The following is a 16,987-nucleotide window of genomic DNA, read 5'->3' as shown; positions in this document are numbered from 1 at the left end:
AAGGTGGGGTGGGGTGGACAGGGGGAGGGAGAGAAGAAAGACAGGAAGATGGGGGGGGAACACACCAAGGGAAACGGAGGGCAAATAGAGGGAGAGAACCGAAAGGGGCAAAGAGCAATAAGAAAGCAACCACAGTGGTGTGCGCACCCAGCAAACCCCCCCCCCCCCCAGCATATAGCTCAGCATCAGGAGACAACCAAGGTGGGTGGGGGGGGCAGGGCCACATAGCGGTGACGGCCAACTATTGGGGGCTCTAAGACAGCCCCCCCATAACCATACAAAAAGCCCAGCTATCAGCCCCACACAATCTAGTGGGCTTACCTTGGGTCTCTGTCTGATTCAGCTGGTGCTCTTTGTATTTTTTTTGTATCCTTTTTTGGCTTTCTTTTGGTCTTAACAGATGCACTTTGTGATATAAGTTTACATGTCAAGACTGTATACTCTGTTATCATTGAAAGCACGGACGCGGTTGTAATATCTTGATACATGCATTGATTTTGCCTTTGACTTGCTCTGCAACTGTTGATATAAAATGCCAGAAGTCCAATAAAACAACTTTTTTTAAATATATGTATATCTAATAGCAGTGTTGCACTACATTTGACAGCTCAGCTGATGTCTGAAAAGAAAATCAGTGGTAGCCTTTTGAAAAACGATAGCTGCTCCAAATCTAAATGTTACTAGTATTCTGCACCTAGTACTAATTGAGATTTGAAAGCATTTTATAAAGCTTTGATAATTTTTATTGTAAATGATATTTTGCTGATGAGAATCGTTCCACTGCTCCAGCTTTAACACTGTGTTATTTCCGATGGAAGTGATCGAAAGCGTATCTGGTAGGTAAAACCTGAAGGTTCTGAAAAAACATATACACGGTTATTTAGTTTGTGTCAGTGAAATTTCATCTTTATTTCTCCAGCATCATTCCTCCAAGGCATCCTCCCATCTATCACTGTCATCTCACCTGTCAACTGTTCCTCCTATCCATTAATAATGTAAATTCGAAGTCTGCATGCTTTCTTTTGCCCCTGTTTATAATGGTGACTTCCAATGTAACCTTGTTGCACTAGAACTACACCTTCCTGCCAATAACTTTAAAATAAGGGCTGACTTTGTGTCTGCATGCCTTGGGCCATTCAAGCACTGTTTCACCTGAAGCAACACTTCAACATGACTTCCTGTTGCATGAGACCCCACAGGAGATCAACCAACAGAAGGAGCTTGAAATTTTGATGGGCCTGCTCTGCCAACACTTGTGCTGGGGGAGAATACCCAGCAGCCCAAAGTAAAGGCCTTGTCCCAAAAGGTGGAGGCAAGGTTCATGAATTAATACTCCTGGATTCAACATTTTAAATAAGCCCCAGGTGGTACACGCAAATTGGCTGAGATTTTCCGCTCCTTTGTGCGTCGGGTGGGTTTGGTGACGAAAGTGGAAAGTATCGCGGGAAGGCCTTAATCCTGTTTAACGTTGACGTAAATACAGGACAAGATCATTCCCCCCCCCCCCCCCCCCCACCCCCGGTCAGTGACGGGCCACATTTCATGTCTTTCAACATCGGGGACTTCATTGTAATACGTCGGTATCAATCCCCATGGCAAATAAAGCACCCTCGGCGGCGTGAAGGCAGAACAGTGTGACGTATGACTTTTCAAAAGGCGTGTGCCTGGCAAGTAGAACTTTGGGGGGAGCTCGTAGTGAGTGCACTCAAACTGGCACAGCGCTCACTGAGCTGCTCTGTGCCTTCAGGGGGTAGAGATGGGGTGACTGTGAGTCAGGGGGGACGGGCAGTGAGTGTGGGGAGAGGGAGACAAGGGGTAAACTTTGGTCCAGAATATTTCCTGAGTCTGGCAGCCATGACTTTCGAGCAAACTCTGAAGTGTGCCGTCCATGTGCAGGGGCGCCTTTAAATATGGCGCCCGGATCATTGAAGTGCTTATGTGATAACCCCCACAAGCACTACAGGGAAACCATTGTCAATCTCCCTGTGGGACTCGTGGAGTACGAGCTTCCCAGGTAGGGGACAGAGGCCAACCAGCTGGAGCTTGTTAGATCTAAACATAAAAGCCGGCCCAAGCAGGCCCCAGAGTTGTTGGTTGTCCCAGCAGGGATTTTGATTGTGGAGAGTTACTGCAGTGGACAGAGGATTGTACATAGTCTAAAATAAATCCTTGTTTCACTACTGCTGGCTTCCTCAGCCATTAAACTGGCGGCAAGAACAAAGGAGACTCCGGACTCGCTTGTGGAAATGCCTAGCCACCCCAGAAGATTACTATCCTGGAACGTGTGGACATGAAGTTAAAGATACCGCTGTTCAGTAAGCTAGAAGCCTTCGATGCGGGCCTGGAAGATTGGAGTCAGTATGCTGAGCGTATGATGTACTTCTTCCAGACTAATGGTATTTTGAGGGAAGACCGTCAGTAAGTGATTCTCCTGGCCGTTTGAGGAGCCCTGACTTTTGGAATTGTAAAGCGTCTCACTTACCCCGTTGCACCAGACTTAAAATCGTGGAACTGGTTGCACCAGTGGCTGAACATTATGATGCTAAACCTTCTGTTATCATGCAGCGGTACAAGTTTAACATGGTGGTGTGGTCTCCAGGTTGATCGGTCACTGAGTTTTTGACCCGCCTAGGGCGACTGGCAGAGCATTGCAAGTTCGGACCATCTCGCTCCGAAATGTTGAGGGATAGGCTAGTTTGTGGGATAAACAATGCAGCCACCCAGAGGAAGCTGTGGGCTGGGCTTACCTTAGACTTAAAACGGGCCATTGAGCTGTCACTGTCCCACCAGCACACAGAGAAAGGGGTGCAGGACCTGCGGGTGTCCTTGGACTATGGCATCCATAGATTGGCCCGCTGTCTGTTTGCAACTCTCACTGCATCGCGGGGCAATTCCGGACAGGCTAGACCACCTGTCAAAGGGCAACCCCAGAGGCAATCCCGCAGCTGAGCACTTGGGAGCCACCACTGATCTGAGGGATACCTCTCCCAAAGATGACGGGGAGAGCCAAATGTGTGGTCGGGGACACGTGAAGGCCAGAGCTGCCACGTTCAGAGCAGAGAAAGCTGCTCGAGGTAGCCAGCGAGATCTGCGCGAGGCAGGACTTTGAACATTGCCGCCCCAGAAAAGGAGGATTGTCTGATGCAGGTGAACTGCGTTAAGGCCCCGAAGGTAGCATCGATCCGGGTCACATTACAAGTAAATCGCCATCCTGTAGTGATGCAAATGGATACTGGAGCTGCTGTTTGCATTGTGGACCATCAGATGTTTCGACGGCTCCTCGGGCTAATGTTCGCTTTCCACGATTAACACGGATCTACAGCACCAGAAGAATCTGGGGATTATACACTGTCTAATTTGCGGAGTGGCCACACCTGTCTTGCCGGTAATGAAGCCAGACAAATCTGCCTTACTCTGTAGGGATTACAAACTCCTGATAAACAGAGCTTCGCGCTGAGACTGGTACCCAATGCCAAGAGTGGAAGATTTGGCAAAACTGGCTAGAGGGTGTTCCTTCACAAAATCCTTCATGAGCCTCGCCTATTTACAGGTGGAGGTAGATCCAGCATGCAGAAAATTTGCGACAATGAACATCCATTGGGCAACGAGGAGGTGAAGTGGTTAGCATTGCTGCCTCACGGCATCAAGGTCCCAGGTTCGATCCCAGTTCTGGGTCACTGTCCATGTGGAGTTTGCACATTCTCCCCGTATTTGTGTGGGTTTCGCCCCCACAACCCAAAGATGTGCAGGGTAGGTGGATTGGCCAGCATTTAATTGTCCCTTAATTGGAAAAAATGAATTGGGTACTCTAAATTTATTTTTAAAAATAATGTAAAATATGTTTAGGGCAGCACAGTAGCATTGTGGATAGCACAATTGCTTCACAGCTCCAGGGTCCCAGGTTTGATTCCGGCTTGGGTCGCTGTCTGTGCGGAGTCGGCACGTCCTCCCCGTGTGTGCGTGGGTTTCCTCCGGGTGCTCCGGTTACCTCCCACAGTCCAAAGATGTGCAGGTTGGGTGGATTGGCCATGATAAATTGCCCTCAGTGTCCAAAATTGCCCTTAGTGTTGGGTGAGGTTACTGGGTTATGGGGATAGGGTGGAGGTGTTGACCTTGGATAGGGTGCTCTTTCCAAGAGCCGGTGCAGACTCGATGGGCCGAATGGCCTCCTTCTGCACTGTAAATTCTATGATGTTTTAAATTTTAAAAAAACGACTATGAACAACCGTAGAGGGTTATTTTAATACACCCGCGTTTCATTTGGTGTCTCATCTGCCTCGGAAATTTTCCAACAAGTGATGGAGAGTATCCTGCATGGTCTGCCGAAGGTGACCATCTATCTACATCCCATGGCACTTCACAGGAGCTCTGGCTTGGAGACACAGAAGGAAATATGAGGATAGGTAATCAAATGTTCGGTCAGAAGAGGTAGGTTCTAAAGAGCATTTTAAAGGGGATGAAGAGGCAGTGAGGTTTGGGGAAGAAATTTCAGAACTTGGGATCCAGACAGCTGAATGCATGGCCAATGTTGGGCTGAAGGAAATCTGTGATACAAAAGTGGCTATAATTGGAACAATGCACACCTCATGACAAGGTTTTGAGGAGAGATTGCTGGAGGAGGTTACAGAGATGATGGGAGGCAGGACCTTGGATGGATTTGAGCACAAAGATAAGAATTTTAAATTTGAGGTGTTACTGAACCAGGAGTTAATGTCGGTCCACCAGCATGGAAGGGGAGGATGAAAGGGATCTGGTGCAGATGGAGATATGGGCAGCAGAGATTTTTGGATGAGCTGATGTCTATGGAGGCTCCAAGGTGGCTGGCCATTTAGGGGAGCATTGGAATAATTGAGCATTAAAGGTAAATCCGGTTATGACGTTTAATTCCATGGCTTAGAACAAAGAAAATATAAGGAACGCTGTTGTGGGTTCTTAGAAAAACCAGTGAGAAGTGGGATTTACTGATTTGTCTGAATTTCCAAACTTAGACACATCATTGAATGGAAACCGCAAACATAGGCCGGTATCTCTCCTCCACAAGGAGGAAGTGACGATTAGGAGGGTGAGTCAGCACACACCTCTTGCCGAGCAGTCTGTCTCCTTTGGAGAAGGTATAATTTGCACATTTGCTGTGGAGAAACCAGTGAGGAGATGGTTAATCATCAAAGTGGATTGCAGATTGTGGCTAATTACGCTTCACAGAAATTGGCTTGTACCAGCTGAGATTTCTTTCTCAACTTCTCCAACAATGAAAGATTATTAAACTCTAATAATTGGCAGAGTTTCTGCTGCTGCCAAATGCAAGAATCATGGTGGGTGGGGGCTCTTAATTTGGCAGGAGGCAAAAAATCTGTTCCTGACAGTGGAATAAACTGTGTGAAATTTGTTCTGACTTTCAAGGCAGGTTGAAGGTGGTTGAGTTAAACAATGTTGGGAACCTCATTTGCATTCATAAGCATCTCATGCATGTTGATTAAAAGGCCACCTTTTTGGAATTAAGTTCATCCTCTACGTTAAGTTTCCCACTAGTTAGAATTTAGAACATTAATTTTTCTGAATGTATGTAGGTGGCTTGCACCTGGCAAGTTACACCTCTTTGCACAACTTTGATGTCCATAAATGTTGCTTTCGCCATCTTGGGGATCCCGCATAACTTCACTCAAGTGCCAGCAACAAATGCTGTCTGTGTGGAGTTTGCACTTTCTTCCTGTGTCCGCGTGGGTTTCCTCCGGGTGCTCTGGTTTCCTCCCACAGTCCAAATATGTGCAGGTTAGGTGGATTGGCCATGCTAAATTGCCCCTTCGTGTCCAAAAGGGTAGGTAGGGTTACGGGGATAGTGTGGAGGCATGGGCTTAAATACGGTGCTCTTTCCAAGGGCCGGTGCAGACTCGATGGGCCAAATGGCCTCCTTCTGCACTGTTGATTCTATGACTCTTGGGTCTCATAACACCCAGGACTCAGCAAGATCTGGAGCTGCCATTCAATCTGTGCCATTTGCCATCGGCTATAGTCTGAGGCAGAGACAAAGGGAATGAGGGAAGTGGAACAAAAACAGAAAATACTGGACAACCTCAGCAGGTCTGACAGCATCTGTGAAGAGAGAAGGAAGTTAACGTTTCAAGGGAAGTGAATATCTCCCAAGATGCAAACCTGGGGGATGGCAGCCAATGCACAACTCAAACCGCCATTGTCCATGATGAATGGCCATGCCTGACAAGGGCTCAAGCGGTTCGTCTTTCCATGTTTCCAAGGCAATGGTTTCTCTGTAGTCTCAAGGATAATGGAGACCAGTGGAATAATGTCAGAGGGAGTCTTCTTGCAGATGACTCGGAAGGGGTGGGGATGTTATGTCGAGACAGGCCAGGCGAGGGTCTAAGCACTGGCCTGCTGGCTTTGAGATGGAGAGAAATCTGTAAAGGACATGCTCACTAAATGTGTCACTTCAACTCTGCCAAGCACCAACTGAGGCATCAATAATGCAGGTGCAGGCAACCCTGCCTTGGTAATGGCTCTCATCCAGATGTAGTGATGGAAGACCCATTGAAGGTTGGCACAAGGCCAGAAGGAGAAATGGCGCAGCAAGAGGCAGCGGGGACTCTAGAAGATCAAGACGTTGGTTCACATGGACCACTGCACCAGGGAACATTAGCCCGACCATGGGTGTATTGCAGGTGGTGATGTTTGAGCGAAAGGCAGTGGCAGAGGCGCTCTTGTCTGTCCTGGGATGCGGTTGTTCACATCTGTCAGCTTCTCCAGTATGGGCTGCAGCCACAAGGACCCTGGAAGAGTAATGCAAAGTAATGTAGATTGAATATCTGTCCTGCTGCTCTTTAAATATAGCGGCAGCATCTTCAACCCAGGAAGTAGCTGCAAGGTGGGCAGTGTCCTGCCCACCCCGCCACTGGATTCTCCGAGCTCCTTGCAGGTCCACAATTAGTGAGCTGAAAGGTGGAGGATTGCACGTTTTCAGCTATCCTGACGCCCAGTGAAAATCTCACCAAGTTTTCTGCCTGCCCCCGGACTTCGCCTCCAAAATAGAAAATTCCGCCCAATATAACTCCAGACATCTTCATACACCGAACTGATCTCACCTTCAAAGCACGAAGGAATTTCAATCTTGCTGTCTATGCACTGAGTCAGAACCGGGTATCCACAGTTGTGCTCTTTGTTAAGGCAGTAAAAAGCCACTCTTTCTTTATGTAACACTCTCTTCTTTGGGAGATCATCTATCCAGAGCTTCTCCCCATTGTAGAATATACGAGCTCTCTTTACAGGTAGAATGCATGGAGCTGGAAAGTAAAAGCACACCTGAATACGTTTTGTTTTAAGACCATAAGACATAGGAGCAGAATTAGGCCATTCGGCCCATCGGGTCTGCTCCTCCATTCAGTCATGGCTCATATTTTTCTCATCCCCATTCTCCTGCCCCCTCCCCATAACCCCTGATCCACTTATTAATCATATTGCTCTTTTTAAAAATAAATTTAGAGTACCCAATTCTTTTTTTCCCCCCAATTTAGGGGCAATTTAGCGTGGCCAATCCGAGACCCACACAGATACAGAGAATGTGCAAACTCCACACGTACAGTGACCCGGGGCCGGGATCGAACACGGATCCGCGGCGCCGTGAGGCAGCAGTGTTAACCACTACACCACCGTGCTGCCCCCAGACTCATTACTCTTAAAGTCACACGTCTTAACTATCCCATTTAAATCTATCCCATTTAAATCTAACAACACTGCAGCACCACTGGGAAAATAAACTGGCAAATAAGATTCTCAAGTTAGAAAAATGTAATTTGACCATTCCTGCAGAAAAGCAGGCTCCTACCCCAAGCACCAATGTAAATCTCACCCTGTTATCACTTTGCAAGTTGGGATGGTTGAACCAGGCTATATTTATATTCAGGTAGCAATTTGGAAAATACAATTACAATGACGACGTATATTTAAACAGCACCTTTAACATGCTGACAAGTCCTAAGGTGCTTCACAGGAGCTTCATCAAACAAAATTTGACAGAGCGCCACACAGGGTGAGGTAGGTTTTAAGGGCCATCTTAAAGGAATAGAGACAGGCAAAAAAGTCATGAATTCCAGTATTTTGGGGTTCAGGCAGCTGACTGAACAGCTGCCAATTGTGAGATTTTGAAATTGAGGAATTGCCAGAGCAGGATCCAATCAGCAAGGAGTAGAGGCGAATGGAGTAGAAACATATCATTTTGTCTAAGCTCGTGTTTATGAAGGGTGGAAGATGGAAGGCTAGTTTGGCGAGAGCTAGATAGTCAAATGTAGAGGCAGCAAAGGCACAGGCGGTGGTTTCTGCGGCAGATAAACTCTGGCGGGCAAAGTCAGGCGATTTTACAAGGTGGAAGTAGGCAGTCAGTAATGGCATGTATATGTGTTCAAAAATACATCTCTTAGTCACGAATGACATCAGGTTGCAAACAGTCTGGTTCACCCGTAGACAGTTGCCAAGGTAAGTGTTCGAGTCGGTGTCCAAGGACTGGAGTTTGCGGTAGGGACAATGTCTTTAGTCTTCCCAGTATTTAGTTGGAGTATATATCTGTGCATCCAATGATTGATGCTGTGAAGCATATTACAAGGGTCAATATCACTTGAAGCCAAAGCTACAGGAACAGGACCCTGAAATTGTCTTGTGTTATAGACACGAGAGCCAAGTACTCGTACTTACAGGTTTATCAGTCACACTATCAATATTGTAAGCAATTTTTGAAGTAATGAATTAAATGCATCACAAAGGAATCTAGAAGCACAATATAAAATAAACTGGTTCAAATGCACTTTTAGATTTAGCCAACAATACTCCAGTTAAGCCCTTCACGTTGTTCCCTTGTAATTCCAATTCAATTGGCCTCACCTCGGCACATGGGTTTATCAGTCCAGTTTCCTGTCTTCTCACATGTGATTCCCCTTGAGCCATCCAAAATGTAATTTTCAATACAGCCATAGTCAATTAAATCCCTGTAGTTATAGACTTTTTTGAGTGCAAACACCATAAATCCATTTACTATTTTTGGTGGAAATCCACATTTCACTTCTATAATACAAACAAAAACAGCTGGTGAAATAGGCTTTAAATTCAATGTTCTTCATCACAGTTTGTCCCCAACAAAAGCAGTTGGTGCATTTCCTTTTCAGTAGCAATGCAGTGAACAAGAATATACGCAGCAATATCAGTTAGACCCATGTGTTCCTGTTCATGTGGCACCACTGACTAAGTAGGGGAAGAGTGATGGAATCATCGAACCATTACAGTGCAGAAGGAGGCCATTGGGCCCATCGAGTCTGCACCAACCCTCTGAAAGAGCACCCTATTCAGGCCCATGCCCCCGTCCAATAACCCCACTTAACATTTTGGACACTAAGGGGCAATTTAGCACGGCCAAACCACCAACCTACACTTCTTTGGAGGAAACCGGAGTACCAGGAGGATACCCATGCAAGCACAGGGAAATAGTGCAAACTCCAAACAGACAATCACCCAAGGTCGGAATGCAACTCGGATCCTTGGTGCTGTGAGGCAGCAGTGCTAACCGCTGTGCCTCCCCAAATCTGAAGGCACATAAGAGACGGCAACTTCAAAATAATGCACTGCTCCTTCCTCAGGTGAGGAAGGAGCAGTGCTCCGAAAGCTAGTGGTTTGAAACAAACCTGTTGGACTTTAACCTGGTGTTGTAAGACTTCTTACTGAGCTCACCCCAGTCCAATGCTGGCATCTCCACATCATATAAATTTTAGAGCAACATATGCATGGCGGAAACTCCTGTAATTTAATTTCACTTTCATGATTACTTGCCTTTACATTGAGGCGCATTTGTCCATTTACTGTTGGCTTGGCAAAAGCCTGTTTCATTTCCAATCAAAGCCAAGCCTTTCTTGCACTCATAGAAAATTATGTCCCCAAAGACAGGAACAGTATTAGACATGTCTGTGTTGCGAAAAATGACTTTTCCATTTTCTGGTGGAATTGGGGGCGGACATTGCACAGCTGTAGAAAATATAAAACAAAGGGATAAATCAACTGCATCGGTAATGCAAGTTACTGTACACTGTCTACCAATACTAAGTCAAAGGTAGCATAGATCAGGTTATGTTGTGAACAAAATGTTTATTTCATATTGTTAATTTTCTTTGTAAGTTGTTTTTTATTTTCTCTTGCCGAGTAGGCTAGAAAACATTTCCCAGTTGAGAGGACACACACCATCCTGCCACTGCTACTCTCCAATTAACCTCTGGTAAATATGCAAGAGTGGCACAACAGAACTTGTAGTTCAATTGTTCTCTAAATGGAATCGTCAGGTCTTCTTTTGGCTCCTCCTCTTGCTGGTACAGTTGAAATAAAGATCAACTATCAATGAGATTGATGTACCGTCAATTACCACGAGACGAGAATGGTGAGACAATCGAGGCTTCATTGCACAAGATGTGCCTCCTGTAGCTGGAACCAGAAAGGGAAACGCTGGCAAACGTACGTAGACTTAACGCCCGTGACATAAGCGTCTCTGATTAGTAGTTCGGGGTGTTGAACTGCCGAAACTGCCTGGCAGTCACAGTTCCTGCCGAGAATCTGTAGAGCCCACAAGAAATCGTCCAGAGTTTCCCCCGGGAGTTACCGTCTCGTGGCCAGGAGGTGCCTGGCGTACACTTGATTCGCCGACTTAATGCATTGTCCCTTTAGTAGCGTCATCGCTTCTGTGGTGGCCGCATCCCGGTTGAGGGGAAAAATTTGATGGCTCACCCGTGAGTAGAGAACTTGGAGCTTCTGTGGGTCCGAGAGTTCTTCAGCAGCTGCTCTGAGGTAGCCTTCGAAGCAGACGAGCCAGTGCTCGAAGGCGGACGTGGCGTTGGCTGCGTGAGGGCTCAGCTCCAGGCGATCAGGCTTGATTAGGAAGTCCATCTTTTAAAATCTTGTGCAATAAATTGATGTACCATCAATTACCACAAGACGAGAATGGTGAGACAATCGAGGCTTTATTGAACAAGATGTTGTGCCTCCTGTAGCTGGATCCAGAATGGGAGCAGCGCAGGAGAGCAGGCACTTTTATACACCGCCTGCTGGGAGGAGCCAGCAGGCTGGGATTTACTGTGGTACCTGTAATACAGGGGCAGTACCGTAATACATGCAATGTGTTACTAGTGGTGTTTACCACAGATATAGAGGCAGTCTAAATATTCTTCCTACAGGCAAGCAAACAATAATTAAATTAAATGGTGACGGCCATGGAGTGAGTGGTCACATGTAAGGTGGCTCCTGTATGAAAGCTGCGAAAACAACCTTTTAACCACATCAAATGGACACCAAAATTATCCACAGCAACACCCCCCCCCCGACCCACCACCAACCTAAACCTAGCAGATCATGTCGAAGAGGAACGCGAAAAGAGGAAAATGGGACAGAGCCACCAAGGAGGCCAACAAAGACGAGGGAAGGGAAACCTCGACCTCGGAACCGGCAGCCACAAGGAGTGACACAGAAATGGGAAGGGCTGACCCCACGGAGCTCTCAGTGCGGACCCAGGCGCTGACGGCTGTCGAGGCAGCGGTGTTGACGGCGACGGCCCCCATGAGGGAGACGCTGGCCAAAATGGAGCGGTGCTGGAGGCCCATGAATTGAAGACAAGGGACCTGGAGTAAGCTACCACTGACCAAGGAGACCGGATCACGGAATTGGAGACTCACGTGGCAAGTCTGATCAAGCCACAGAAGGGTCTGATGGAGAAAATCGGCGACCAAGAAAGTAGGTCTCGCTGCCAAAAGTTGAGAACCGTGGGGCTGCCGGAGGGGATGGAGGGGAAAAGCACCATGGAATATATCTCAGAGATGTTCAGGAAACTGGTTGGTAAAGAGTGCTTCGCCATGCCCCCAGAGGTGGATCGAGCTCATAGATAGCTTTGACAGCGGCCCACAGCAAGGAAACATCCATCCATGGGCAATGAAAAATGAAAATGAAAATCGCTTATTGTCACAAGTACGCTTCAAATGAAGTTACTGTGAAAAGCCCCTCGTCGCCACATTCCGGCACCTGTTCGGGGAGGCTGGTACGGGAATTGAACCCGCGCTGCTGGCCTGCCTTGGTCTGCTTTCAAAGCCAGCGATTTAGCCCTGTGCTAAGCCGGCCCCAGATTGTGAAGTTCCACAAGTACCAAGAGAAGGAACGGATCCTGAGATGGGTGAAAAGTGCAAGAGGGTGCAAGTGAGAGCGAAATCCCATCCGTATGGACCAGGACATTGGGGCAGGCCTCGTCAAACGCACGGCCGAATTCAACAGCGTCAAATCGACCCGCTACAAGAGCGAGGTGCAGTTTGACATGCTCTACCCTGCCAGGTAGAAACTCAAGAAGGGAGCCACTACACTAGCAAGCAAGTTGGTCTACCGGAGTACAGTGGGCAGCACGGTAGCACAAGTGGATAGCCCTGTGGCTTCACAGCGCCAGGGTCCCAGGTTTGATTCCCCGCTGGGTCACTGTCTGTGCAGAGTCTGCACATTCTCCCCGTGTCTGCGTGGGTTTCCTCCGGGTGTTCCAGTTTCCTCCCACAGTCCAAAGACATGCAGGTTAGGTGGATTGACCATGATAAATTGCCCTTAGTGACCAAAAAGGCGAGGAGGGGTTAATGGGTTACGGGGATAAGGTGGAAGAGAGGGCTTAAGTCGGTCGGTGCAGACTCGATGGGCCGTAATGGCCTCCTTCTGCACTGTACGTTCTGTATGTTCTATGTTCTACAAGGCCACGACATGCTCCCAGGTTGAAGAGAAACAGGGAGGTTCAGGGGAAACAAAGGGCAAAAGAACGGGGGGGGGGGGGTCAGGAGTATGTAAGGGGGATAGAGCCAAGGGGGAAACACAAAGGCAAGGGGGGAGAGGGCAAAGGGGTAGAGTGCCCGTTGCAACGGGCTGCACGTGGAGACAGCAAGAAAGGGGAACCATTTGGCGGCCATCTTGAATGTCCTGGGAACAAGATCAGGCCCAATTTGACAGGGCTGGGCCCACAAGATAATATGGCTAACCCCACAGGAAAGGAGGTGCAGCCCCTCCCCCTCCCAATCCACATAGTTACATGGAATGTGAGGGGCCTCAACGGGCCAGTGAAGAGATCCAGAGTCCTCGCACATAGAGTCTGTAGATGGTCATAGCCTTCCTACAGGAAACGCACCGGAGGGAGAGAGACAGTAGGTAAGGAAGGTCTGGGTGGTGTCGTGTTGGGTGTTCTGGTTCACAAACAAGCCAACAATGCTGGAAGTGGTGTAGCGCTATTTTATTAACTGTTCAACTATGCTAACATACTGTAAACGTGGGTATAAGCAATACCAGCTTAACTGTGGACCCTTTCCTATCACTAGCTATGGTGAGACACTCAGCACATGGTGAATGTCTGTGAGGCAGGCTGTGAGCTCTGTGCTCTGAGCTGGCTGCTGCTAGAATGAGCAGGAACTCTCCTGTCCCCTGTCTTTATAGTGCTTGTGCTCTCACTGGTGATTGGCTGCGGTGTTATATCTGCTGGTTGGTCCTACTGCATGTCCATCAGTGTGTGTGTGATGGCACCATAATGTACTGATGTATATTATGACAGGTGGGACAAACATTTCACCCATATTTTGATACCAGGGCTATGAGGGTGACCACCTTAGTTAGCAAGACAGCCTCATTTATGGCGACGGGCAATTTGTTATGGTTAGCGGGGCCAGGGAAGGGGCCCCGATAGTTTTGGTAAATATATACTCCCCAAACTGGGATGACGCAGAGTTCATCGAGAAAAAGATGGCTAGGCTGCATGGTGGCACAGTGGTTAGCACTGATGCCTCACGGCGCCGAGAACCCGGGTTCGATCCCGGCCCCGGGTCACTGTCCATGTGAAGTTTGCACATTCTCTGTGTCTGCGTGCGTTTCATCCCCACAACCCAAATTTGTGCAGGGTAGGTGGATTGGCCACGCTAAATTACCTCTTAATTACTCTCCCCAAAATGGAGAGAAACAGGGGTAACAAGTAGACCCACTTCCTCTCAAAAGCCTAAAGACCAAGGAGGGGGGAGGAGGACTCCCCCCCCCCCCCTTCCGCACACCAATGGAATGAAAGCTACAGACAAACGAGGGGGAAGACCCCAAACACACCAGTATACAGAAGGGGGAAACGAGAAATGACTCCTACCGCTAAGCAACAGGGACCCTAGTGAAGTCCGACAGACTGTTCTGAAAATCGAACATTGTTGTACAAATATAAATACTGCCCAGCATTAGAGCCTCAGTCAATGGTGACAAGGAGGGGCCCGAGGCTGGTCGTTGTACCATACTTTATGTGTGAAACTCAATTTTTTTCATCTCTTCTTGTTCACTCTGTAACTGTACCAATAAAATATTTTCAAAAAAGGGCTTTGGCATTTTTAAAACAAAACTTTATTGTGAATGCTATGTTAACTTTTTTTAATTTTTGCCCGAAAAGAACAGCTTACAATTTCCCATTAAACAACAAGAAACGAAACGTACGGATCTCAATTTATCTTACTGTGGGAGAATTGGGGACTCAGCATCAGGCAGCTCAGAATTCAATTCCTCTCCAAAACGTTCTCCAAAAACTGCCTCTCTAAAGCTTTTCAAAATGTTTCTCTGCATTTCTTGGCTCCACCCAGCAATGACCTCACCTCCCCAAGCTAAAAAACCTCTGCAGCCGCAAAGCTCATTAACTCCCCAGGACGGGCAGCACAGTGACGCAGTGGTTAGCACTGCTGCCTCACAGTGCCAAGGATCTGGGTTCGATCCCGGCCCCGGGTGACTGTCGTGCAGAATTTGTGCATTCTCCCCGTGTCAGTGTGAGTCTCATCCGTACAACCCAAAGATGTGCAGGGTAGATGGATTGATCACAATAAATTGCCCCTTAAATTAAAAGCTCCCCAGGGACTATCTCAGTCAAATCACAGTGCATTAGCCCAGATTGAAAAACATATTTCTTTGTCAATTTCACCTTCTGGCTGCTAAAAGCACCCAGGCCCTGCAAAACAGAATTATTTTCAAACAAACATGACCACTGCAGTCAAACACACTCTTCTTCTTGGGCCGTTCCTCAGTGACGAGGATGACTTGCTTCCACTCCGGAGAGGTGGGTTCTGCGGCGGCTGAATAGTCCAGTGCTGGATCCGCAGATTCTGCCACCGGTTTAGCAGGTGGTTTTGATGAGGTGGGTGGGTGGGACGCTCTGGATTCTGCGCTCTCTTTCTGCTGTTTACGCTTGGCCTCTGCATGCTCCACCCTGTGAAGCTCGAGGTGATTGGTGCCTTCGCAGATGCTTCTTCTCCAGTTTGTGTGTCCTAAAGCAAGAGATTCCCACGTGTCAGTGGGGATGTTGCATTTATTTAGCGAGAATTTCAGAGTATCCTTGTCGCGTTTCCCCGGTCCTCCTAGTGATCGCTTGCCATTGCGGAGCTCAGATGGGAGCACTTGTTTCGGGAGTCTTGTGTTCGGCCCATCGCAGCTGGCCAAATGTGACTAGTGCCTCGATACTGGAGATATTGGCCTGGGAGAGGACACTCCCATTGGTACGGCTATCCTGCCAGTGGATTTGCAGGATTTAGCAGAGGCAATGTTGGTCATAACTCCCAAGGATTTGAGGTGTCTGCTGTACTTGTTGATGTTTCTGATGCATACAGGGGGGCAGGGCCCACGGCTGCTCTGTACACCATCAGCTTGGTGCTGGGTTTGAGGTCTCGGTCTTTGAACACTCTGTTCCTCAGGAGTCCCCAGACTGCACTGGTGCATTGGAGTCGATGCTGGATATCATCGTCGATGTCTGCTCACACCGAGAGGAGGCTCCCGAGGTATGGGAAATGATCCACATTGTCCAGGGGGATCACCATGGATCTTGAAGGCCGGGGGAGGCAGTTTTGTGTGGCAGGAGCGGGCTGGTAGAGAACCTTTTCTTCCCAGATGTTTAGTCTGAGGTCCATTCTCTCATATGCCTTGGTGAATGCATCGACGATGGTTTATAGCTCGTCCTCTGAGTGTGTGCACACACAGGCGCCATCTGTGTACTCGATGACCGAGGTTGGGGTGATCTTGGTTCTGGCCTGGAGGCATAAGAGGTTGAACAGTTTCCCGTTTGTCTGGTAGGTTAGCCCCATTCCAGCGGGAAGCTTCATGGTGATGGGGTGTAGTGTTGCTGCAAGGAAGATGGTGCGATGACGCAGCCTTGTTTGACTCCAGTTTGCACACCTATTGGGTCTATAGTGATTCCGTTGGTGAGGATCATGGCTTGCATATTATTGGCAAGACAGGGTACAGACAACGGCAGCGAAATCCGTCCGGGAGAAGCGAGGGACAACACCAGCACCAGACCCATTCGAGGATTGCCCTCCGGAATTGTCTCTCCGGCACAAACAGATGCCTACTTTTGTGTGTAAATAATTTTGCCGAGTGTACAGAATTGCTGCGGCTGGGGAATGCATTACATCCTACCAGTTACATTATTTGATTTTGGACTTCTCTCGTGTTTTTATTTTCTCTTTTCTCCTCTCCCTTTCTGAGTTGTGTGCCCTTCCCTTCTATATAGATATATATATCATATCCTGTGTACATAACGGCAAATATACTTTGTTCAAAAATCCAATAAAAAAACATTTATAAACAAAAGAGGGCCTCCCTTCCGCATTTTAATACTTCTGTGGGGATCCATTTGTGCTTGTTGTTCTTCAGCTGCCAGATGGCCTTTTCCACCTCGTGGCGAGCTGGGCTTGCACTGAGACGATGGCGGGTAGCCCGTTGCGGGATGATGTCGAGGACGCTTGTGTTAAAGGCCGTGTCTTGGTTGAAGAGGTCCTCAAAGTTCTCTCTCCAACGGGCATTGACTGCCTCTGCCTTTGATGAGCACCTCTCCGTTTTTGGCTCTCAGTGGGGTGAGCCCCTGGGTACTCGGACCGCAGATAGTTTTGGTTGTGCTGAAGGAGCCACACATATCATGGTCGTCAGCAAGTTGCTGAGT

General features: G+C 48.0%; 1 protein-coding gene across 1 annotated transcript in view; it reads right to left on the bottom strand.

Annotated features, from left to right (window-relative positions):
• Positions 1-720: 720 nt before the first annotated feature.
• LOC140395680 (beta-2-glycoprotein 1-like) overlaps positions 721-16,987 on the bottom strand; it is a 51,451-nt gene continuing 35,184 nt past the window's right edge. The window contains exons 5-8 of the mRNA XM_072483750.1: positions 9,820-10,011; positions 8,881-9,060; positions 7,092-7,289; positions 721-856 (exon numbers count right to left, since the gene is read on the bottom strand). Of these exons, the coding sequence (XP_072339851.1) occupies positions 792-856; positions 7,092-7,289; positions 8,881-9,060; positions 9,820-10,011 (635 nt within the window). The 3' untranslated portion in view covers positions 721-791. The remainder of the gene's footprint in view (positions 857-7,091; positions 7,290-8,880; positions 9,061-9,819; positions 10,012-16,987) is intronic.

The sequence above is a fragment of the Scyliorhinus torazame genome, chromosome 18 (assembly GCF_047496885.1).
Source record: "Scyliorhinus torazame isolate Kashiwa2021f chromosome 18, sScyTor2.1, whole genome shotgun sequence".
NCBI classification, from domain to species: Eukaryota; Metazoa; Chordata; class Chondrichthyes; order Carcharhiniformes; family Scyliorhinidae; genus Scyliorhinus; species Scyliorhinus torazame.
This window is presented reverse-complemented; position numbering and strand designations above follow the sequence as displayed.